Consider the following 25706-nt stretch of genomic DNA (forward strand, 5'->3'; position numbering starts at 1 on the left):
TGTGGTGGTGCGCACGCGTAATCCCAGCACTGGGGAGGCTGAGACCGGAGGACTACAGTTCCCAGCCAGCCTCAGCTATTAGTGAGGCCCTTTGCAACTCAGTGAGACTGTTTCAAAATAAACAATAAAAAATAGGGCTGGGTCTGTAGCTCAGAGGTAGAAAGCCCCCAGTACTGCCCCCCCCCAAATGCACCTTGGAAAGGCATTGAAACAGATTCAAAGTATAAAAACAAAACAAAAACTTTTCTTTCGTATTATTGTTCCTTAAAGGTGGTTAGTTAAATTTTAAAAATAAAATATTCATGCAAGAGCCTTGTACACAGGTTAGAAATTTACACAGAAAGGGATGATATTACACCCTGTTCTCATATCTCTGTTCTGAACTGCGGTTATTTATTATGTTTTACTCAGTACTGCTCTGGAGGGGTCTTTCCAGTCAGCACCCACATGTGGCTTCACGCCTGGCTCAGTGATGTGGGTGTCATGGCACGTCCCCAGCCAGCCAGCCACCTCTTGACGTGTATTTGGGCTGTTTTCAACCTCTTGTGGTTACATTGTGTGTGTGTGTGTGTGTGTGTGTGTGTGTGTGTGTGTGTGTTCCTGGGGATTGAACCCAGGGGCATTCACCTCTGAGCCACACCCTCAGCCTGTTTTATATTTTTATTTTGAAACTGGCCAAGTTGTTGAGGCCGGTCTCTAACCTGCAGCCCTCGCGCCTCAGCCTCCCAAGTACTGGATTGCAGGGGTGCACACCACGCCTGGCAGTTGCCGAGCTCCACGACGTCTCTGCGGTGCCTTCTGGGGGTGGGGTTCTCGGGCCGCTTTCGCTTTCTTTGAGTGTGGCTGCTGCTGCCCTCAGAGCTCTCTTCTTCGACCTCAGATCTGGGAGCACCAGCCGGGAGGAGTCTCTCTCACCACACCGAAAGCCGGCGGCTGTCTCCTCTGAGGGTTCCTGAGACCACAAGTCCTTCCCTCCCTTGAGTGTGGAAGCTATTTAAAAAGCTGGCAGCTCACATCACCTGGGCCGGCCCTGGGTTCAGAGTGAGTTGAGTGTGGCTTATTGGAGGTTATTAGGTCACAGGGAGGGTGATTCCATGAAGGGCGTGGAGGAGTCCCCTTGAGAGAGCGCGGAAAGCCACCGAGGACCAGCGAGGTCCTTGGCTCACGTGCTAGAGAAGAATGTCAGCATGCCGCGGTCAGGGACGAGGACAGAGGTATTTAGGAAGGTATGAAATACAGTCCAGCGGGAGCGTGGGCCGTCTCCAGAGCGGGAGGCGCGTTTGGGGAGCGTGGCTCTTCTTTCCACGGGAGCCTGGTGAAGGCAGGGATGGGAAGGTGTGGGGGATGATATCACCGGCTTCTGGTGTCTGGCCACCTGCCGGATCCTAGCATTGACCTGGTCACCATCTGATCAGTAGAGAAGCCAGAAAGTCCCCTAAATTACAGGTTTCTCAGGATATTGTATCTGTCCTATTAACAGTATATATTTAGAGCTTTTAAATTTTTTTTCCCCAGTATTGGTGATGGAACCCAAGGGCATCCTACCTCTAAGCTACACCCTATAGTTTTTATTCTTATTTTTGAAGTAAGACCTCACTAAGTTGCAGAGGGCCTCACTAAGTAGCTGAGGCTGTCTGTGAACTGCGATCCTCCTGCCTCAGCCTCCCAAATACTGGGATTGCAAGCGTGCGCCACCATGTCCAGCTGAGTTTTTTTTTTTTTGGTCAACTTTAAGATGTACGGATTCCACAGGTATTTGGGAGAAACAGACCTGGGAGGATTGGCTTGGAAGGTAAATTAAGAGAAACTTTAGCACTTTTATATTAAAGTCCTACTTTGTTCTATTTCTTTTATTTCTTTTGTTCTACCTCACAGGCACATTTTAACACACTTTATAAACACTTAGTCATATCTTACAGATGTCAGGCACTGGGGGAGCAAAGCAAAAAGATGGAATCCTAGCGTGGCATGCAGCTCATGCCTGTAACACCAGTATTTGGGAGGCTGAGACAGGAGGATTACAGTTGTGAGGCCAGCCTCAGCAACTTAGTGAGACCTTATTTTATAATTAAAAAAAAGTAAAAGTGGCTGGGGGTATAGCTCAGAGGTTGACTGCCCCGGGTTCAATCTCCAGTCACACACACACACACACACACACACTCACCGCCTGATTCTCTTGATCCCGGTGTTCCTGCAGGATTGGAGTTTCAAGGCAGCGTGGTGCGGGAGCCTAGTAGGAATGGCGGAGTGTAGGCATGAAGAAGCCGGGCGGGGTTTGCAGGGGTCGGAGAGGACTGTGCACAAGCACTAGGTGGTGGGCCGTGCAGGGAGGCGGGGCACTCTAGTAGGCAGAGGCTGCTGCAGAGCCCAGGCTTGGGCCTGCGATACCCCGGCGCGGCCCTGGTGAGAGCCCAGTCCACAGCACCGCGCGTGGCCACCGTCGGCTCGGTGACACGTGGCCGCAGTTCCCAAGCCACCGGCCTCACCGGGGTGAGATGTCCTGGGACTCGTGGCAGGACACAGAGGCCACGCTGTATTGTGCAAGCCAAGAAAGACATCGCAAAGTCATAAATTCCCACCCTCGTCATCTTAGGATAGCACGCCCCTCTAAGGCCCAGTCAAGTAGCGAGGGCCCAATCCTACAATAAACGACAGTTCCTGGAGACAGTGACGGGCACACGGCACATTTGTAAATGTGCACTCTTCACACACACACACACACACACACACACACGCACCTACACACACACTCAGGAGACGCTGCAGTTTACTCTGCTAACAAACAGCCCCAACCTCCAATGGTTTAAAGTAACAAAGGCGCCTGGGAATGGCCCCACCATCGGATCCGGCTCTACCACTCCTGGGTGTGTTCCCAAAGGGGTTGAAATCAGAGAACTTCAGTAACATATGCATACCCATGTTCATAGCAGCACAATTTACAATAGCCAAAATATGGAATCGACCTAGGTCTCCATCAACAGATGAATGGATTGTAAAATTATGGGAAATACAGTGAAATTCTACTCAGCCGTAAAGAAGAACAAAATCATGTCATTTGCAAGAAGATGGAAAGGCCTGGAGAGCATCGTGTTAAGTGAGATCAGCCAAGCACAGAAGGAGAAGGGACATGTTTCCTCTAATATGCCCAAACTAGGGAACACAGAGGATACCAGTGAGACCCCAGATAATGGCGGGAAGCCTCAGCAAAGCCAGAAAGGAAGGGGAGGGGAGGAAGAAGGCTGAGGTTGATCGATGGAGGAGCTACATTTGAATACATGTATAACTGTGAATGTAGCATGGTCAGCCTGGACACTCAGTGTTGGGAGAGGGAGAGGAGGAGTGGGGGCACCAAGCACTGTGAATGTATGCCTTTTCTAATATTATCCACATAAAAATAAAAAAATAAAATAACAAAGGCGCGCTTTGCTTCCCGCACCGGTGCTTGGGCTGGAGGGTGGGGAGCGGGGCTCTGATCTCTCCCTGCACAGAGACCCAGGCTGAGGCTCCGTCCCCCTGAGCTTCAAGGAGTGTCAAAGCAGAAAACAGACAGCGTGGTAAGTTGTGCTTAGAAGTGACACATGCCGTTTGACTTACATTCATTACCTAATGAAATCAGATCGTCAAGCCAGAACTCCAAAAAAGGCTGGGAGGTGGAATTCACTGCGGCAGGAAAAACAGGGCGATGTGGAGGCGGCTCGGTGAGGAGCGTCGCTGAACGGTCCTGGCTGGCTGTGGTGGTGTATTCCATCGTCAAAGGAGTGCACTTAGGGGCAGGCACTCTTGAGGACTACTGTGCAGGGGGTGGCCAGGCAGTGAGACGCCGGACATGAGCTGCGAGCTGCTTGTTCTGCCTGACTCTGCGAGTTCATCTTCCATTAGAGCTTCACGTGACCTGCGTCAGCGGCCCGCGGCAGCAGCTCCTCTGCCCCTCCCTAGGAGACGCGGCAGATGCCTCTTCCTGAAACGAGCGAGGCTGGTCTCGGGATCCTCTCAGGGCTGATGGTCGGTGTTTTGCACGGTGCTCTTTTTCCACTTCTCCCAGTAGGAGGTAGAACTGACTTTGATTTTTTTTTTTTTTTTTTTTAGTGGTACCAGGGATTGAAGCCAGGGGCATTTTACCTCCGGGCTCCGTCCCCATCATAATGTTTTTTTCTTTATTTTGAAACAGGGTCTCACTAAGTTGTAGAGGACCTCACAAGTTGTTGAGGCTGACTGTAAACCTGTGGTCTCCCTATCTCAACCTCCCGAGTACGGGGATTACAAGCATGTGCCACCACATCCGGCTGACATTATTTTTCAAATGAATCTTGGTAATTGTCTCAGTTTGTTTTGTGCTGCTGTACCAGAATACCAGAGACTGGATGTGTCTGTCTCCACACCTATAATCTAAAGATCTGACCATGGAACGTAGAGGAAGGAAGACTTATTTGCCCACAGTTTAGTCTATGTGAGGCCAGGACGGAGGATCTCGGGATGAGGGTGGGAGGAGGAGGGAGGGAGGACACGAGGGCTGCGCTCCTCACATCATGGAGGCCGGAAACAAGAGAGAGAGCAGGGAGAGGAGGAGCCAAGCATGGTCCCAAGGCTGCATCCCCAGGGGTCCCCACCATCCAAACACACCCAATTGGCTTGGGTCACCACCAGATAAACCCATTACAGTGCATTTATCCATCGCTGGTGTTAAAACCCTCATGATCTAATTACATCCACGCCAAACACCAATTTATGAGCTCTTCAAGGGGTCCTTCTATATCCACATATAACACTGGGTAATTTACAAACAATAGAAGCGTGTTTGGTTCATGGCTGGAGGTTCAGAAGCTCAGATCGAGAAGCTGCACCTGGCAAGGTCTTCTTGCTGTCTCATCCCGTGCAGAAGAGATTGCATATATGGCAGAGAACAAGAAGTTGGACTTGGTGCTGCCTCAAGAGCTCTATATAACTGGCTTTGAGGCATTCATGAGGACGGAGCCCGCCCCACCTGACACTTTTGTTAGCCTTCACAGTTGCTTTGGGATGAGCCAGACCATCCCAGTCATCAAGGACAGCCTTGGTGCTTGTGAAGCCCAGGAGCAAGGACCCTTTCTTCTCTACAAGGTAGAACAGCAAGACTGTAGATGAAATTTGAATGGTCCCGGGGCCAAAGTGGCCTGGAACTTTGCTCTTGTTTCCTTGGGCCAGTTGAACCAAACACCAAAAACTCATTCATGCAGTTGTAGCTAACTAGGATGTGCCCGAGGATGCTCTTGCTAATCAATGGAATGAGAATGGATTTGTTCATAAATTGTGCTAGGAAAGTTGGCTTTCCATACGGAAGAACAGTAAAATTAGATTTCTAAAAATGTCATCTGCCATAATTAAGACAATGGTGAGTTAAAAGATATAACAATGAAAAGCAAATATGGGAACTTCCAGAATTAAATATGTGATAGTATCTTTATGGTGTTTGAGTAGGAAGAATTTCTTAAATTACAAAAAGCGGCCAGGTGTGGAAGCCCACGCTTGTAATCCCAGCATTTGGGAGGCTGAAACAGGAGGATCACGGTTCTCAGCCAGCCTCAGTTACTTAGTGAGGCCCTCTGCAACTCAGTGAAACCCTGTTTGAAATAAAGAATAAAAAATAGGGCTGGGGGTGGAACTCAGGGGTAGATTGCCCCAGGGTTCCATCCCCAGTAGCACACACACACACACACACAAAAAAAAAAAAAAAAAAAAAAATTACAAAAAGCATCACCATAAACTGGTTGTTGTAACACTGAAATTGAGTTGGGGGTCACGAAGGAGGCAAACACCAGCCAAGATATTAAAGACTTCTTTAATCAACTGTCACCTTCGGGCAAGGTCTGCTGACTGTAGGGGAAGGGACCGATGACTGAGCAGCAGAGTCACGGTCAGTTAGCAGAGTCACACAGCAGAGAGAAGTGAGAGGATTTATGTAGCTGGGGTCTTGGGGTGGAGCTAGCAGCGTGAGAATGCTGGTCCTCTCGCAATATCCAGAGTCTCGCGACCTCTAGAGTCTACCCTGCGATATTGGGAGTCTTACAGCATCTCCGCTTCTAGCTTCCGGGATTCTGCCTCCTGACCCACTGTGGGGTCCCTTTTGGGAAGGGAGGGACCCGACCTATCAGTTGTGATGATGCATGCCTGGAGTCTCAGTACTTGGGAGTCTGAGATAGGAGGCACACAGGTTTGAAGCTAGTCTCACCAACTTAGTGAGGCCCTTAATAACTTAGCGAGACTTTCTTTCAAAAAAAAAAAAAAAAGAGATAGGGCTGGGGGTCTGGCTCAGAGGTAGAATGCCCCTGGTTTCCACCCTCAGAATCCCTCCCCAAAAGAAAGCCAACCCAGTGCTGTGTGCATGTATGTCACTATCACTACATTATGATGTGACTAAAACATGCCAATAAATGTATTAAAAAAGGAAAAAGCCATCACCATATCACCCTAAAGGAAAAGATGAATAATTTGATTGTATCAAAATATAAAATTTGCTGGCATGGTTGTAATCCCAGCACGTGGGAGGCTGAGTCGGGAGGATCGCAGGTTCAAGGACAGCCTTAGCAAGTAGTGAGACTTTCATCAACCCAGTGAGACCCTGCTTCAAAATCAAAATAAAAAATGTGCTGGGGGTGTAGTTCAGAGGTAGAATGCTCCTGAGTTCAATCCCTAGTACCATCTGTATAGACACAAAAAGTCAAAAAGCAAGTGGCAGCTGTGGAGAAAGAAATTATAACCCCGTTAGCCATTAGCACAGCTGCAGGGCCCAGGGGCCCCCGAGAGCCAGGCCTCCTCCAGTTCTGTGCCCCGGTTCCTTTTTGGCCACATCCAAGCAGCAGTTGGGGGAGGTCTAGCATCCAAATCGGAGCTGCCCACGGTGCTAGCCAAGAGCCCAAGTGGCCACTGAGCATCCCTGGAAACACAACCAGTGCATTGGAGAGGTCCCGCAATTATAAAATACAAACTCGATCACAAAGCTAGGCCCCCTCAAAAGAAAGTGAGACATCGCATTAATTTTTTTGGTACTGATTACATCTTAAAATGGTACTATTTTAGATATAATGCCTTAAACGAAATGTATTATTAGCAATTGTTTTTATTAATGTGGTGACTATAAAATTTCAAATAAGCTGGGCGTGGTGAAACACGCTTGTAATCCGAGCATTTGGGAGGCTGAGACAGCCACAGCTACTACTTAGTGAGGCCCTCCCTCTGCAACTCAGTGAGACTTTGTTTTAAAATAAAGAAAAAAATAGGGCTGGGGATGTAGCTCGGAGGTAGAATGCCCCTGGGTTTCATCCCCAGTAAAATGGGTGTGGTGGTCTTTGGTTAATCCCAGTATTTGGGAGGCTGAGACGGGAGGATCACAGGTTCATGGCCAGCCTCTGCACCTCGGTGAGGCCCCTGACATCTTAGTGAGACCCTGTTTCAAAATAAGAGAATAAAATAGGGCTGGAGGTGGAGCTCAGAGGTCGAATGCCCCTGGGCTCAACCCTCAGTCCCACATGCACGCATTTTCGCGTGCATGTGGGAAACAGGGTCTCTTAAGCCAGTGAGGCTGGCTCGGAACCAGTGCGATCCTCCTGTCTCCGCCTCCCAAGCGCGGGGATTACAAGCGTGCACCACCACGCCCGGCCCGTTATATTTTTTATAGATAGTGCTGACTTCAAATATATGAAGAACTCAGACTGATCGATGAGGGGAAGACAAAGAATCCAAGAGGGAATGGGCAGAGAATATAAACAAATCCTCCATCCAAGAGGAAACCCAGCCAGCCCGTCGGCATTCCGAAAGATGCCATTGTTGCAGCAGTCGGGAGAACGCAGGATTAGAACACAATAACCATTATATGCTCCAGATTGCTGAAATGTGAAGGGTCTGGGACATCGGCAAGATTGGGGACAAACTAACTTTCACACACCAATGAGAGAATTTAAGTCATCACAACGATTTTGGGGAGCATTTGGGCCCATATTCTACCCCTAGCTAGTCTAGACAGAGCAGCGATTTTTTTCTCTTGGGGACAGTTTTGCATCTCAGAGGACGCTGGCAATGCCTGGACAGTTTTGGTTGCCATTAATTAGGGGGAGAGGATGCTGCTGGCGTCTGGTGGCAGAGACCAGGGACGCAGCTAAACACAGTACCCGACCCAAGACTTATCTGGCCCCAAATGTCAATAGTGCTGTGGTAGAGAAACTTCTACAGGCGAGGACCGCGCAGGCACAGATCGAGGTTCTTATTTCAGGAGAGGAATCTTGCGAACAGCCTGTTTGGGGGATGGATGGAGTGGATGAATGGGGAGCGAGGGGTCCATGGGCTGAGATGTTTCTTGGTTATTTGGATAGGTCTCGTGCCCCAAGCCCAGTGAATAACCCAGTGTTAGGCAAATAGGTACCTAGAAGGATCATTTTGTGTAAACATTTAAAATACAATATAAGTAGCCGGGCGTGGTGGCACACGCCTTGTAAATCCTCGAGCTTGGGAGGCGGAGACAGGAGGATCGCGCAGGTTTGAAGCCAGCCGTGCTGGCTTAGGAGACCCTGTTTCCAAATTTTAAAAAAGTCTAAAAAATAGGTCTGGGAGTGTAGCCTGGAGGTAGAAGGGTTCCAGGAACCCCAGTACCACCAAAAAAAAAAAAAAAAACAATGTAAGTATTGTGCACTGAATTCTTGTGGGCGCTTGTGTATGGAGTGAAAGTTCAAAAGCAGAGTTGGAGAGGAAGCCTAGCGCCTAAGGGTGGCTGCCCCTGGGGAGGGAGGAGGGCTCAGCGAGGACCCAATTCCACCTCCTCCTGGAAGGTTGGTTTCTTTAAAAGGCTTGATGCAGTTGTGACAAGATATTAGCCCTTGTTAACAGAACTGATAAAGACAAGTTTGTTATATTTCTTACTTTCCACTTTTCTTTTTTCTTTCTTTCTTTCTTTCTTTCTTTCTTTTTTTTTTTTTTTTGTGGTACCATGGATGGAACCCAGGGGGTTCCTCCGAGTTACACTCCCAGCCCTATTTTTTATTCTTTATTTTGAAAATGGGTCTCACTGAGTTGCAAATGGCCTAAGTAGCTGAGGCTGGCAGTGAACCGAGATCCTCCTTTCTCAGCCTCCCAACTGTGGGATTACAACCCGGCTTCCAGTTTTCTTTTCTTTGTATTTGAAGTTTTAAAATCATAACCACGTGCCCACATGTACTGAAGAGCACACAGGACACCGGGGCTGCCCGAGGGAAAGCACCTTGTCCGGGACCGTCCCCGTCCCCGTGTCCGTCCCTCTCTGCTGGACCTGCTTTTCCTCAGAGTCTGCTGCATGGAATGTTCTGTGGTGTTCCTTATTTGGAGCTGGCTTTAGAGAGGTGGTGTCTGGGTGCTGGGGCCACACCCATCCTGTGCGATCCTTTGGGCCTCACTGCTGGCCCGGTGGTCACCTGCCTACCCTCAACACCCCTTGAGACTCGACATAACCTGGACCCTGTAAACCTTCCTCCTCCTCCTCCTCCTCCTCCTCCTCCTCCTCCTCCTCCTCCTCTTCCTCCTCCTCCTCCTCTTCCTCCTTCTGTTCTTTCTCCTCCTCCTCCTTCTACATACCTTGGATTGAATTTAGGGGCAATCTACCTCCAAGACATAACTCCAGTCCTATTAATTTTGAAACAGAGGTTTGCTAAGTTACTGAAGGTCTCACTAAATTGCTGAGGCTGGCCTGGAACCTGTGATCCTCCTGTCTCAGCCTCCCAAGTGCTGGGATTACGGGCATGTGTCACCACGCCCAACCGGCCCTCCAAACTAACACATCCCAGGAAGTAATCTTGGTTCAGGACTGAAAATCACGCTTATAGGGTGTATGTATGTAAAGAAAAATAGGAGTTAAAAATAGGAGTTAAAATAGGTGTCACATCATAAAAATCGCACACAAATCGGAATTTCTGGGGCGACACTGGAGACAGGGGGTTCGCTTCCTGGGCTTTTTGGTTGAGTCCACAAGACAGCCCTCTAAAGACCCCATCAGGACGGTTTGCCTTGCTTACCACAGTGCTTGGTTAGTGCAGATCCAAAGATGGGCAGCAGCAGCGGGCCCTGTTCTCTGCGCCTACGTGTTGAGGGTCCCCGCTTCCCAGGGCTCCCTCTCAGGCTCGTCTGCGGCCCGGGGAAAGGACTGCTGGGCCTGCCGCTGTTAAACAGTGAACTGGTGTTACGGGATCTTACAATTGTTATGAAATACCTCTTTCTTTGGAATCTCATTTGGAGAATTGCTCCATTAAATGGCGCCCCTTCGTCCGTTCCAGCTGCTCTAACAAAATGCAATAAACCGGAGAAATCTGTGTCGTAGGGTTCTGAGCGGGAAGTCCGAGATCACAGGCCTGCCTCCTGGCTCCTGACGCCACCTTTGCGTTGGGTCCCCATACAGTGGAAGGGGCAAGGAGCTCTCTGGGGAATTGTGTGTGTGTGTGTGTGTGTGTGTGTGTGTGTGTGTGTGTGTGTGTGTGTGTAAAATACTGGGGATAGAACCCAGGAGCATTCTACCTCTGAGCTACACCCCCGGCCCTGTTTTATTTTTTTATTTGGAAATAGGTTACACTAAATTGCTCTGAGGCCTCCATACTCCTGACCTAGTGACCTCCCAGGGCTCCACCCTCCTGACCTAGTGACCTCCCAAGGCTCCACCCCTGACCTGGCAACCTCCCAAGGCTCCACCCTCCTGACCTAGTGACCTCTCAAGGCTCCACCCCCTGACCTAATGACCTCCCAGGGCTCCACCCTCCTGACCTAGTGACCTCCCAGGGCTCCACCCCCTGACCCGGCGACCTCCCAAGCCTCCTAATACCATCCCACCTTTTGGGGCTTTGGTATGCAACTTTCAGGGGCACAACGCAAGTGGCTCGCTGCAGACGGGCAGGATGTGTGTCCAGGGATATTGAGAAGGAGAAGTTTGAGTTGGCCACGTTCACCTGCTTGTGCACTGACAGCACCGCGTGGGCCGAGCCCGGGGCCGTCACTCTTACACCCGTGCGTGTTCTGTGACGGAATGGGCTAATTCATTTTTATCCTGAGTACACTCCCCTCTTCGATAGAATGCCCTTTTCTTAGACTTCTGATGTTTTTCTTTTACATGTTGTTAAAACATCCTGAGATTGTTGAAGCTGCACCTAAACACACACCCGCCATAACTCGTGGATGTCGTAGAGCAACACAGTATATGTTTAGAGGATTGGAATTCTACCTTCATGAAGATACGCAAACATTTTCCTCACCTGTTGGCAACATAGAAGTGGATTAGCAGCCGGGTATGGTGTTGCATGCTTATAATCCCAGTACTTGGGAGGCTGAGACAGGAGGATCGCAGGTTCGCAGCCAGCCTCACCTCAGCTTCTTAGTGAGGCCCTCTGCAACTTAGTGGGAGCGTGTTTCAAAATAAAGAATAAAAAATAGGGCTGTGGTGTAGCTCGGAGGTAGACTGCCCAGGGGGTCTAGCCCCAGTACTGCAAAAAAAGAAAAAATGGATTTGCAAGTAATTGAAGTTTACTGTCTTGGTTCTGAACTTTAGGAAAATCGTACTATGCAAAATGGAGTTATTTTTGTACTCCAGTGTAAATATTACTGACTCTCCTGTGGGTCAGCGGGGTACTGGCCCTGTTACACACCAGGGCTCCATGTGGCCGAGCGGTCGTGTTACTTGGTGACTCAGTTTCTCCCCAGGCTGTGTGTCTGCTCGCTTGTTTCTCCTGATTACGATGTTATGAGTTACAGGTGTATATGGAGGTTGTTTCCTAATGGGAATACCTTCCCGCTAATGTCAACATTGTGTTTGCTTACTGGATTTTCATTGTTAAAATGACGTAAATTTCTAATGAATATGGCTTTGTTTAAAGCATTCTAACCAAAGCCGGGCATGTTGGCACTTGCCTGAAGTCCCAGTACTTGGGAGGCTGAGACAGGGGAATCACAGGTTTGAAGCCAGCCTCTGCAATTTAGGGAGACCCTCGGCAACTTAACAAGACTACGTTTCAAAATAAAAAAAGTAAAATAGGGCTGTGGGTGTAGTTTGGAGGTAGAATGCCTCTGTGATCAACCCAACTGCACAAAAATAAAAATTAAAAAAAGAAAGAATTCTAACTGTGCAAACACAGTGGATGACAGGTGAAAGTGTTTCTGCCTCACTGCCCTGTGTGGGTCAGAGATCCCCAGCAGTGTGTGTGTGTGTGTGTGTGTGTGTGTGTGTGTGTGTGTGTAAAGGGAGCTGTTTTAAGGACTTGGCTCATGTGATCGTGGGCTCTGGCAAGTCCAAAATCCAGGAAAGAGTGGCGGTGTGTGTCCAAGGCAAAGTGCGAGCCAGATTCCTTCTGACCGGGAGGCTTTTTTTTTCTTGTAAGATCAGATGAGTCCCACCCACATGATGGAAAGCCATCTTCTCTGTTCAAAAACATTTTCACGGAAACATCTAGAATAATGTCTGACCAAAGATCTAGGAAGCTTGATCCAGCCCAGTTGATAGATGAAATCAATCATCGCACGCTTCCTCTTCCCCTTCCTCCTGTCCTTGATATTTCGCTGTGACCCTTTGGGGCATTTTCTATGCATTTCGTGTGTGTGTGCGTGTGCATGCATGTGTGTGTATGTACCTGTGTGTTTAGAGTGTTGGCCCACTTAGATGATGATAATGTGTGTGTGTGTGTGTGTGTGTATGTGTGCATGTGTGTGTACCTGTGTGTTTAGTGTTGGCCCACCTAGATGATGATAATGTGTGTGTGTGTGTGTATGTGTGCGTGTGTGTGTACCTGTGTGTTTAGTGTTGGCCCACTTAGATGATGATAATGTGTGTGTGTGTGTGTGTGTGTGCGTGTGCGTGTGTGTGTACCTGTGTGTTTAGTGTTGGCCCACTTAGATGATGATAATCCCTCCCCTCAATTTGTGGATCAAATAGATGATGTCATTAGCTTCCTAAATGCTATGTTTTCTTCCTGCAAGAACTGGAGTCGTGGCTTATGCTGTTGTTTTGGCACTGGCGGTTGGACCCAGGGCTTTGTGCTTGAGCGTCCTACCACTGAGCTACTGCCAGCCCTTTTGATTTCGTTTCGAGATGAGGCCTTGAGCAGGAGGACTTGGCCACCCTCTCCCTCGGCCTTTGGAGTCCCTGGGGTGACAGGTGTGCATCACTGTGCCTGAGGTGGGCTTTGCTTTTTTTTATTCTTTCTTTTGAAACCGGGTCTCACTGAGTTGCAAAGGGCCTCACTAAGTACCTGAGGCTGTCCGCGAGCTGAGATCCTCCTGTCTCAGCCTCCCAAATGCTGGGATTACAAGTGGGATTACGCCACCATGCCCAGCTACATTTTGTTTTTTTAGAAATTCTTACAATTTTTTTAGAAGCAATATCTCAACTAAATTTTTTTAGTTGTACCAACTTTTCTGCTGCATGTGGGCTTTGGACATTATGATGATATCCTTTTTTTAAATTTTTTTTAAATTTTTTAAATTTTTATTGGTGCACTGTATTCATACATCATAGTGGGATACACAGAAAACTTTTGTAGACATACATGCACACATCGCCAGTCAACCCCCACCCAATCCCCACCCCATTCCCTCCCCATCCCTCCTTCCCATGCTTGGCATAGTGGTTGACATCTAGTATTATAGCAATTTATTATGATGATATCTTGAGGGCCTGGGCTTTCTAGCTGTCCTCCAAGGGGAAGTTTCCACTTATAGACAGCTTACATATTTTTTTCTTAATAGCATTATTTTATTCTCATGAGTACTTTGTAATATTACAAGCAATGTCATTTGTGGCACGAGGGAACCACTGGTAGGTGGCCCTGACTGCACCTGTGACTGGCGTTTGCATTTGTGAAAAATCTTGGTCGAGGTTCATTAGTTTTTGAAGCTCAGAGCCCTTGGGCAGGGGGACCAAAGATTGTGTCTCCCCCTCTGCTTTCCCACTGAGGGCACTGGGACTCGTCAGCTGAGACACAGAGTCTCATCTACAGTTAAACACCAGTGTTACGTATGGAACTGCCAGTCATTTGAAAGAGTCCCATAGAAGGTAGAGATAAAGGTCTTTATTTTCAAAGTCTGGGTAAGAGACTACTATCACTGTTTGACCCTGAACTCTCAAGTAGCTCAGTCCTATCTTTGGTCTAGTATTCTCTTTTCTATTATTTCTCCTCCTCCTCCTCCTCCTCCTCCTCCTCCTCCTCCTCCTCCTCCTCCTCCTCCTCCTCCTCCTCCTCCTCCTTCTCCTCCTCCTCCTCCTCCTCCTCCTCCTCCTCCTCCTCCTCCTCCTCCTCCATTGAACCCAGGGCCATTCTACTCTGATCTACAACTCCAGCCCCTTTTATTTTCTAGTTTGAAATAGGGTCTCACTAAATTTCTGAGGCTGGTTTCAAACCTGTGATCCTTTTGTTGCAGCTCCGCAAGTACTGGGGTTATAGGAGTATGCCACCATGCCAGGCTTTGATCTTCATTTCTGACCAGAGAAGTGGCAGATATCCCCAGGCTGCCCACAGCCAGCTGTGTAGCTGGGGAAGTCCTTCCTCAGCGTCAGGAGGGGCAGGGGCTGTGTTTCAGGAACAGACCCCTAAGTGGTCAGCAGAGGGAGACATGGGGGTTCTGGGGCCACTGGATTCAGGAACCAGGTGCATCAGGAGCCCTGGATAATACCCTTCTCACCCACCAGTGGAAATTCCCCTTCTGAACCCCGTGTCCTTCCATAAAGATTGGTTAGGGGGTCAGTGCACCTGTTGTGGGAACCCTTCTGAAGTGCAGGTCTGCAGTGTGTGCTAACACCTTGAACAGTGTCTGCTGCCTTTATCCAGAGATGCTACCTCTTCCTGCTCCTGACAGCAGTTGGCGCAGGCATTTGAAGTCCAGAGACGTTCTGAGTGAGATTTGGGTGCTCCGGGCTGGAACCACAAATTTTTGGCTCATTTGTGTGACGGTGAGCTGGGAGGGAGAGGTGCTGGCATCAAGGAGCACTGCTTATCAGAGAAACTGCCAACTCTAGCAGCTTGTAAGTTCTTTTCTCTTAAAATTTAATCATTGCAAAATTTTCCATTCTATAAATAGGGTGACCTATTCCAAAGAATACAGGAACGAGACAATATTATGTTAAACAGCCTTTGCTGAGTTGATTATGCTGTGGTGTGGATGACAGTGTTTTTTTTTTTTTAAATCAGTGGTATTCTCTAGAACATTAAAAAAAATGTGAACATTTGTGATTTAATATTCTTTTGAGAAAGCAGCTGGGCACCTTCTTGAGATAAAAGGCAGAGTTGCCCATGGGGGGAAAAAACACCACATTTGTGTTAACAGTATGGTGGGAATTGTGCAGGGCCTCGGTGGGGTTGCTCTGAACGTCCCCTGGTCCCCGAGGGGCGGCAGGTGCCTTGGAGGGCTGGCCGCGGCTGCTCATGAGCGCTGGGTTGAGTTTTCAGGTCTCACTGTCTGCGTATCTGAGGACGAGAACACAAGTCTGAGCCCATTACACGGGTCTCAGTTAGCTCTCCTGCTGTGATGAAACACTGCAGACCCTGCGGCTTGTGCAGAACAGAAGTTTCTTACTCACCGTTGTGAGTAAGAAAGGCTGGAAATACAAGGTTGGGGTGGCCGCAGGGTCGGGTTCTGGTGCAGCCTGCCTCTAGACCACAGATGCCACTATGTCTCTGTGTCCTCATGGGGTTCAGAAGAGGGTAAGGAGCTCGCTGAGGCCCCTCTCACCTGGGAACTAAACCCATTTGTATGACTCAACCCTCAGACCGAATGCTGCTCAGCTCCAGTCCCATTGCATCATGGGTTAGGATAGCAATGTGCGATTCTGGGAAGCCTCGGGCCTGCTCATTTCACGGCAGCTTTGTCTCACCACGGGCCTCTGATGGACCCTGCATAGAGAGGGTTGTGGCTCAGGGCCTGTGGGGACTGGAGACAGGAACCACGAACCCATCCCCTGGGGGGATGGATGTGTGTCCACCTACATGGCCTGTGGCTGTTCCTGCTCCTGACAGCAGTTGGCGCAGGTATTTGAAGGCTGGCGCTCAGCTTTGCTTTGGGCTCCCTCTGTCCCTCACCAAGTGACCTCTGGGCAGGTTCCTTAGCTGCAGGCCGCACTTCTGTCCTACGACAGCGGTGACGAGTCTGTCTCACAGGGTGCTGTGATGGCATGCGGGAGCCCTGCAGGAGGGCGTGTCTCAGTGGTCCCCCGTCCACCTTGCCTGCTGTCATGGAAAAGCTGCCTGCGCGGGGTCGTGCTCCTCCCTTTGCCAGCGGCCTGTGGGCTCAGGCTGCTGGGGGACCTTGTTGTCGACTCATTCAGCAGAGGACCTGGGGCGCTTTCAAGTGCTGCCACCCTTCTAGGGCCGGAGGGATGGGGACTGGCCCCTTCTGCCATAAAGTTGCTCAGGGTGTCCACAGCCGCAGGACAGATTCACTGTTGACTTTAGATATTAATTTTATGAATTTGTAAATAATTAATGGATCAACAGAGTTAACCATCAGCTAGTGTATCCTGCCTGGACTTCTTCCCCAAATCCACACCGTACCCCTTTCCCCAGCGTCTCCACTGGCCATCCAGTGACAGTCTCAGACTCACCTTCTCGGCCCGAGTCTCCTCTACCTCATTTGAAGGCCACCCCATCCGCCCAGTTGCTTAGGCCAGAACTTAGGGGTCACCTGGGTCCTTCTCTTCCTCCCACAGCCCACACCCATTCTAACAGCAAGCCTGTCCTCATGAGACATTGCGAATCCCGACGTGTCTCTCAGCTGCTCAGTCTGCATCGTCACGGCTGGCATTCCAGACAGCCAGCCATCACGACTCAGAGGAGGGGAGGTTTATTTGCTCGCAGTTCTGGAGATTGCATGGGTTTAGCCCATGTCGGGCAGGGTTATACTGGCAGCGCTTAGGGCATGGTGGTGGGAATGGAGAGGGGAGCGCAAGGGTTCTGTTCTCATATCAGAGTCCAGAAGCAAAAGCGAGAGAAAGAGAGAAGAGGAGGAGGGACCATGTCTAATTCCCAAGGCCACACCCCAGGGACCACTCTTCAGGGACTAAGCCCCAACTCCAACATGGCTGCCTTGTCTCCATGAGGTCTCGGGATATATTCTAAATCCCAACCCTAGCACTCAACCACTGCTCACCTGATGACACCCTGTCTCCGGCCCGGCTTCCGCAGTCAAAGCTCTACCCTGGCCTCCTGTAACCTGTTTCCCACACAGTAGCTGGAGTTGACTCAGAATTCCCAACCAACTGCTCAGAATGCTCCCGGGGTCTCTGGACATGCCCCTCCTGCCGGCCACTTACTTGGCTCTGGCCTGCTGCCCACCTGGCATCTCCAGGGGTGGGCAGATTCGGTCCTGACTTTGTTGGCTCTGCTGGGTTCTTTCCCTCCTGTGCCCCTTGGCTCACTCCCTCAGCTCCTCACCCTCTGGGCCCCAGCACCCCCTCTCCTGAGCCACATCCCGGCTCCACCACTTGCTCGCATGTGAGGCCTGCAGCGTGCATTTCCCCTCCTGGCAGAAGTGGGCACTCTGAGGGCAGGGGTGAGGAGAAACCGCCACCTCTTCCAATCATGTCTCACTCTGCTCTGCTCAGTCAACATCTGAGCATGAACCAGTAGCTGCTTGCTCTCAGTGTTGTTGAGAAATGGGGGCTTGAGGCCCTGGCTGCCGCTTACCCTGCCCCCTGCAGGACGGGGGTCCCCCTTGGGGTCCTCAGTGCTCGCTGGCAGTGCCCCGGCTCTGCCCCTCTGACTCCTTCTCCTCTTCACTTCTAGACTGGCCTCATCATTGCCTGCTACCATGGCTTTGTGGACATGGTGGTGGCCTTCGCGGAGTGCCCTCACGTTGACGTCAACTGGCAGGACAGCGAGGGTAACACGGCCCTGATCACAGCTGCGCAGGCAGGTAAGAGACCCTCGGCCCTCCCCGAGACTCCTGTGCTGAGTCAGCTCGGGGGAGATGCCCAGGGGGAAACGGATCTGCCGCTCACAGGTGCGGGGACAGGCTGCGTGCACATTCTCTATGCTTTGGGGTTGGTACGAAGTGCTCCTGGACACTAATGCAGATTCAATATGAGATACGCTGATTCCTGATCTAGACAACAGCTTTGAATAGGAAGCTGAACCAGAAACCCACTTCATCATCGCTTGACCAGGGACCGCAGCCTGGCCGGCTCTCAGGACCTGGCAGTGTGATGCTGGCGGACACACTGGCGGAAGACACAGTTTTGCATTTTGTAGCGAGAGTTGGATTATGGACGTAGGTACATTTGGCAGGTGGCTGCAGTTTACCTGTAAAGTAACGCCAGGACTTGCTTTCTGAGTGTTAGTAGATTAATATTGCAACAAGGCAAAAATGAATTAGTGAGAGGGTCCTACAGACGTGTCCCCGCATGTCCTCGGTATCATAGATGCATCGTACCCAGCGCACCGTGGCCCCGCTCTGCTGGAATTGTGTCCAGAGAGAAATGCGAAAGCTGCACTTGTCGCCCTTCATTGGTAACTGTGGCCTTGACCTGCTCTTATGGGCTGGATAGGGAACGCCCCCAGGAAAGCTCTTGCAGGAATGTAGACAGGTAAAATGAGTCAGGGCCCCAGCCTCATCCACTGACAGCTTAATGATCCGAGTGGACGTTTTATGGGCAGGAAGGCTGTGGCCGGAGGTAGATCCCTGGCGGTGTGGCTTTGGGGACCAGATCTGCCCCGGCCTCTTCCTGAGTCCCTCTGCTCCTGGCTCATCGGAGTCCTCACATGCTCCGCCGCTGCGCTTCTGCCTTGGAGCCGGCCAACCGTGGGCTGAGCCTCCGAGTCCGGGAGCCTGAACGAACCCTTCTTCCTTTGAATCCTTCTTCCCAGGTATTTTGGTCACAGCAGCAAAGAAGCCAACCAGACCACCTGGGGTGCGATGGATGGTTGTCAAAGCACTCGGTCTCTAAACTACAGTCGTTCTTTGTACCCTCAGGTTCCATGGCAACAGTGGGTAGAAAACATTTAAAAAAATTTTTGTCCCTACTGAACACATACAGACATTTTTCTTGTTATTTTCTGAGTAATACTTAGGGTAACAACTGATTTTTATCGCATTTATGCTGTATTAGGCATTGTTAGCAATCTGGAGATGATTTAAAGTGTGCAGGAGGCTGTACACAGGTTTCATGGAATACCGCACTATTTTGGATAAGGTACTTGAACATCCGGGGATCTTGTAATCTGCAAGGGTCCAGGAACCAGTTCCCACAGACGCTCGGGAACGTCTGTGCATTTTTTTTTTTTTTCTTTTTCGGTAATGAAGATGGGACCCAAGGGAATTCTACCTCCGAGCGATAACCCCAGCCCTTTTTTTTTTATTCTTTATTTTTGAAACAAGCGCTCACTAAGTTGCAGAAGGCCTCACTAAGTAGCTGAGGCTGTCCGGGAACTGCGATCCTTCTGTCTCAGCCGCCCAAATGCTGGGATTACAAGCGTGCGCCACCGCGTCCGGCTCTGGACGTCTGTGTATTGATTTTAGTGGTCAGGATCCTAGTTGCAAGCAACGCAGCTGCCTCTGGTTGACCCAAGAAGAAAAGGCATTTGTATATTAAGGAGTCAAGCCGCTCACGCCCCCCCCGGGGGGGGGGGTCAGTTGATAATTGGCCTCAGGGCCGGCAAATCATGCCCCAAGTGATGCTGTTTGTTGACTCTGGTGAGGGAGATGATGCTGTTGCTGCCGCCCAGACAGACCCCCTTCCCTTCTTCTCACTCACAGCCTGGGGGATGCGATCAGGACACCAGGGGGCTGGACATGTCACTGTCTGGCAACTTCAGCGCCCACAGTGGGAGTTGGTCTGTGCATCCCACTTGTCAGTCAGGATGCGTACAGTGGAGAGCTCCCCAAACTCAGACAGGGCCAGGGGTTGTACTACCCACGTCCCCCCACTGGGGTTCAGAGCTGCATGCCTGGAAGCCCAGGCCACAGGAGCAGCAAGCGTGTGGAGGCCCCAGTGCGGTGTCCGGGGGTCTTGGGGCTGTTGTTTATTGCTGCCCATGGGCCAGGGACTGCGTCGGGGACCCAGATTCACACGCGAGGGGCAGCCCTCTCCTTGAGCCACTGTCTAGCTCGCTGGACAGAGAAGCAGGCGTGGAGCTGGTGGCGGGCTGGTCTGGGAATCCCAGCTTGAGGACCGAGGCCATAGAAGTGTCGGTGCTGGCTGGTAGCCTGAGACCTCCAAGTAGACGTTCAAGACAGGAGCGTTGGAGACCCCAAGTGAGGTGTGCTCAGAGGAACACGTGTGTCATGATTGAAAGCAAAGGCGAGGACAGTATCTGAGGACCTGTCTGGCCACGACTCTCACAGGCTGTTTTACTAAAGGGAGGCTGATTTAGCCCAACTAGAAAATGTCTGATTTTAATCAAATCCACAACCAGTTTTATCCACTTGATAATCTTGGTGGTTCTACCTCTGAGCTACACCCACCCCTGCCCTACTTTTTATTCTTTATTTTGAAACAGGGTCTCACTAAGTTGCAGAGGCCTCACTAAGAAGCTGAGGCTGTATGTGAACCTGTGATCCTCCTGTCTCAGCCTCCCAAATGCTGGGATTACAAACTTGTGCCACCACACCCAGCTGACCCATTTTTAGAATTCTTTTATTTTGAAATAGGGTCTCACTAAGTTGCAGAGGACCTAAGTAGTTGAGGCCGGCTGTGAACCCGCAATCCTCCAGTCTCAGCTTCCCAAGCACTAGGATTACAAGTGTGCGCCACCGTGCCTGGCTCTCTTTTTAACTTTTGGAACAGGGTCTTGCTAAGTTGACGCTGGCCTCAAACCTGTGATCCTCCTGTCTCAGCCTCCCAAGAACTGGGATTACAGGACTGTATCACTGCGCCTGGCCCAGGCCGCTTTTTCTAAGATAGTAACACATTTCCATCAGTCGCCAGCAGGGTCCTGTCTCAAGCTCATGCTGGGACAAGTTGCTGGCGGGAGGCGGTGGAATGACAGGGACTGACTTGGTCTAGTCCACGTTCACCCAAGGCAGAACCAGCAAGCTAAAGCAAAATTTTAAGAGAACTGTAAATATTTTTATATTATTCGGCAGCTGGGTGAGCTGTGAGTTGGGAGTCCTGGCAGTCTGTAGGACCTGACATTTGTGAGTGGAAATCAGGATGCAAATACCTTGATTTGCTTTTGGGTACTATGGAAAAAGTCCAACTTCCTTTAGTATGTGATGCATTAAAAAATACATCCAAGTCAAGCGTGGTGGTGCACGCTTGTCATCCCAGCACTCGGGAGGTTGAGACCGGAGGATCGCGGTTCGCGGTCAGCCTCAACTACTCAGTGAGGCCCTCTGCAACTCAGTGAGACCCTGTTTCAAAGTTAAAAAAAAAATAGGGCTGGGGTTATAGCTTGGAGGTAGAATTGGAGATTGCCCCTGGGTTCAATCTCCAATATGGCAGAAAAGTGTGTGTGTGTGTATATACATGTATACACACACACATGACCCGGAATCCCAGGAGGATCACAGGTTTGAGGCCAATTCAGCAATTTAGCAATTTAGCTGGAGTGTGTCTCAGAGGTAGAATGCCCATTTCTGTAAATCCTCAGAACCACACAGATTTAAAAACTAACAATATAGCTAAATGTGCAGATAGCCCTTACTATGGAGAGGACATATGGAAATGAGTCCTCAGATAATCCCTAGGTCTCAACCAGCAATTTCAACTCGGTCACACTCCTAACTACAAAAATAAAATAAACAGTGACAGGAACGATAGCTCCAGTGATGGTTGTGTGTGTACTTCCTTGTTTTGCTGTCCCTAGTAACGGAGGGGCGCCCGTGTGGGGAACGGAGCAGACAGTGGCCGGTTGTTGAGTTAGTTTTAGGCATAGTAACCCCTCAGGAGTCCTTGCAACTTGTCATTTCTTGATATTTTTTTGGTACTGTGTATCAAATCAGGGACATTCTACCTCCCAGCCCTATTTTATTTTTATTTAGAAACAGGGTCTCACTAGGTTGCTGAGCCTCTTCTCGCTACACTGCTGAGGCTGACCCGTGACCCTGCGATCCTCCCGTCTCACCTCCCGACTACTGGGAGTACAGGTGTGCGCCACCTCGCTGGCTGACCTTATTTTTAAATGAGAAGGATGCGCGCCACACCAGCCTGGCCTGGTGGGATGCGGGTAGTCTGCATGGTGGTCCAGGGCGCAGCCTGCTCCTGGGAGGGGCGGCTTCTGAGCTGGAACTAGGGAGGGTCCCAGTTCAGAGGAAATTCTAAGACCTGGTTGGAACCTAGTAATAAAGTGTCTCTTAATTTTTTAACCCTATTTTATTATCACTTCCCATGATCATAATAATCTTTTATTTTTTGGGGGGTCTGGGGATGGAACCCAGAGGCATTCGACCTCCAAGCTACATCCCCTGCCCTATTTTTTTTTCTTTATTTTGAAACAGGGTCTCACTGAGTTGCAGAAGGCCTCGCTAAGTAGCTGAGGCTGACCTCGAACTGCGATCCTCCTGTCTCAGCCTCCCAAATGCTGAGCTCACAAGCGTGCGCCACCACGCCCGGCTATTTTAGTTTATTTTTAAGTGCTTTCTCTTCTTTCCACTTATATTGTTTCAAATAAAAAATTAGAACTAGGCAAGCCCTGCTGCGGCCACCTCTGCTCCTCCTCAGCAGTTTTCCCTCCTCTGGAAAGATTTCCTGGACATCCATCTCCTGCGGGGCTGGAGGGATGTCCTATTTCCAAAGCCGACAGCGCCCTCTGCTGGCCCGCTTTCGAGAACTCCATTTGAGCCCCGGGAATCAAACCAGTCACGTCTGTAAAGCCTGGCTCCTGCAGCGTTTTCCCGTCCTTAGAACAGCTCTGTTTCCTTTCCTTGAAGGAGGAGTGCAGGTTTCACTTGTTCCTCTGTTCTTAGTGACAGAAATATTCTTAGCTCATAGTTGACATTTAAGAAAATGTTAAGTGAATCAAATATTAGTCATTGTGATGTCCATTAAATCTTAAATGACGTGTGTTATGGCTTGATAATTAGAAAGCATTAAATAAACGATTCCCAGCCGGGCGTGGTGGCGCACACCTGTAATCCCAGTACTCAGGAGGCTGAGACGGGAAGATCGCATGTTTGAAGCCGGTAGCCCTTGACAACTTAGAGACCCATGTTTCAGAATAAAAAATAAAATAGGGCCGGAGGTGTGGCTCAGAGGCATAACACCCCTGGGCTCAACCTCCAGAACCACAAATAAAATAAAATAGCTCTTCCAAACAGAGAGTAGGACTTTTGAACCTTTTCTTCTTTTCTCCCCCCCCCTTTTTTCTTTTTGACGGTACTGGGGATGGGCCCCAGGGGCATTCTATCACCGAGCTATACCCCAGCCCTGTTTTTTATTATTTATTTTGAAACAAGGTCTCACTGAGTTGCAAAGGGCCTCACCAAGTAGCTGAGGCTGGCTGAGAACCACGATCCTCCCAGCTCAGCCTCCCAAGTACTGGGATTACAGGCATGTGTCACCACGCCTGGTTCTGAGACCTTGTTTTAAAATAAAGTATAAAAAATAGAGCTGGGGTGTAGCTTGGAGGTAGATGCCCCTGGGTTCCATCCCCAGTACCGCAAAATGAATGAATTAATGGGTAAATAAATAAGAAAAAAAGAAAAAGGGTTGAGGGTATAGCTTGGATAGAGAATGCTCTTGGAATAAATCTATAGTATCCCCACCCCACCCACCCCCCAAAAAACAGAGAGAGAGGTGAGAGGTCACCTAAACTGTGGGAACCACTCTGCTTTTACGCCATGGTTGGGATGGCCAGCGAGCTCTCCTCGTGTCCTTGTGTCTGTGTGGAGAGGGGGTAGAGGGTGGCAGGGCAGGCAGGGGGCCGGGCAGCACAGGGGCACGGCCCAGCGGGATGGGGAACCCACATCCGGGTGCAAGTGGGATGGAGAGGCAAGTCGTGTGGGATTTGGTGTCTGATGAAGTGGGGGCGGGAGTGGGCAGGTTTGGAACGAAGCTCCGATTCCTGGCGTGGGTGACTGGAGGTCTCACCATCCCAACGAGGGTCACGGAAGAGGGAGGGAAGTGTTGGAGGAAAGATGTTTTAGGGTTGGTGCGTTGAGTTTGGTTTGTTTATGGGACATCCGCTATGAGATGTCTGGTAGACATATTTAGGAAAGAAACTAAAACAGAGACAGAACCAGAGATGGTTGTGTGGGAAATTAATGAATTAATTTATGTGTGATACTGGAGATTGAACCCAGGGGCATTCTACCCCTGAGCTACGTCCTCAGCCTTTTTTAATTTTTATTTTGAGGCAGGGTCTTATTAAATTACAGAGACTGACCTCTAACCTGCAATCCTCCTGTCTCAGCCTCCCAAGGACTGGGATTACAAGTGTGTGCACCACACTTGGCTTTTAGGCTCCTCTTGATGGTGGCATTTTCTCAGACTTCCCTCATTTTTGATGGTCTTAATTGTGTGAGCTGGGGAGGTGCTGTGGATCGAGCCCAGGGACATGCTACCACTGAGCTCCACCCCAGCCTCTTCTTTATTTTGAAATAGGGTCTTGCTAAGTTACTCACTTCTGGTTCTGAGCCTGTGATCCTCCTGTCTCAGCCTCCCAAGAACTCTGGTTCCAGATTGTGGCTTCATACCTGGCACGACCGTGATAGCTCTGAGCACTGCTCTGGTGTAGAGGAGGATGTGTCTGCTGGTCTCCTTGTGATTAGAATGGTGCGTTCTTTGTAGGAGAACACAGAGTCAAGCTCTGTCTTAGCACGTCTTCCAAAGGGCACGTGCTGCCCCGTGACTTCGCACCGATGGTGTTGACCTTGACGGCAGGGCTGAGCACGTGTCAGCCAGGTTTCTTAGGTGTGAAGACCCTCCTCCTCCCCATTCTCTGTATCAGACTTGAAGACAAGTCACCAGCACAGCCCAAATGAGTTGGGAGTGGAGAGTGACGTTCCTACCCCTTGAGAGTACAGCGCCTGGGTAGATTATTTGAAATTTCTGCCAGGAGGTTTGTCTATTCTGCTGGGATTTTTTTTTTTTTTACATACCTTGTTTCCTATAACTTTCACAGTTGTGAGGTGGATATTATCTTCCATTTCATGCATGTGAAACAAGTTCCTAGGGCCACCTGGGATTTCGAGTGACAGGCCTGCATGTGAGCGTAGGTGTCCTCAGAGCCGGCTCCCGTAAAGACAGTGGGAAGCCTGGTGTGTACTGGGTGCCACTCGAGCAGTTTCCTCCGAGTTCACTTACCTCTGGGGCCACTTGTTGCCTTCTTTTAGGTAGAGTAAGGCTCAGTGAGGGACCTGGGGTCTCTGTGGTGAGCCTGTCTTTAAAATGGCTTCTCTCTTGAGCCAGGCATGGTGGTGCACGCTTGTAATCCCAGAATTTGGGAAACGGAGACAGGAGGATTGCGGTTTGCAAACAGCTTCAGTTACTTAGTGAGGCCCTTTGTAACTCAGTGAGACCCTGTTTTGAAATAAAGAATAAAAAATAGGTCTGGGAGCCAGGCGTGGTGGCGCACACTTGTAATCCCAGCGTTCAGGAGGCTGAGACTGGAGGATCGCCGTTCAAGGACAGCCTCAGCTACTTAGACCCTGCACAACTTAGTGAGACCCTGTCTCAAAATAAAGAATAAAAAATAGGGGGTGTAGCTCGGAGGTCAAATGCCCCTGGGTTCCATCCCCAGACCCGCAAAAAAAAAAAAAAAGAAATAGGTCTGGGGTGTAGAGGTAGAATGCCCTGGATTCCATCATCC

The 25706-nt window shown here is 49.9% G+C and overlaps 1 protein-coding gene across 2 annotated transcripts in view; it reads left to right on the top strand.

The window, feature by feature from the left end:
- ANKRD33B (ankyrin repeat domain 33B) overlaps positions 1-25706 on the top strand; it is a gene marked incomplete at both ends in the record, with an annotated part of 81002 nt that overhangs the window by 36208 nt on the left and 19088 nt on the right. For both annotated transcript variants that reach the window (XM_080719738.1, XM_080719739.1), the window contains one exon: positions 17745-17874. In XM_080719738.1, the coding sequence (XP_080575864.1) occupies positions 17745-17874 (130 nt within the window). The remainder of the gene's footprint in view (positions 1-17744; positions 17875-25706) is intronic.

The sequence above is a fragment of the Muscardinus avellanarius genome (genome assembly GCF_963383645.1).
Source record: "Muscardinus avellanarius genome assembly, chromosome: 1".
Classification (NCBI taxonomy): domain Eukaryota; kingdom Metazoa; phylum Chordata; class Mammalia; order Rodentia; family Gliridae; genus Muscardinus; species Muscardinus avellanarius.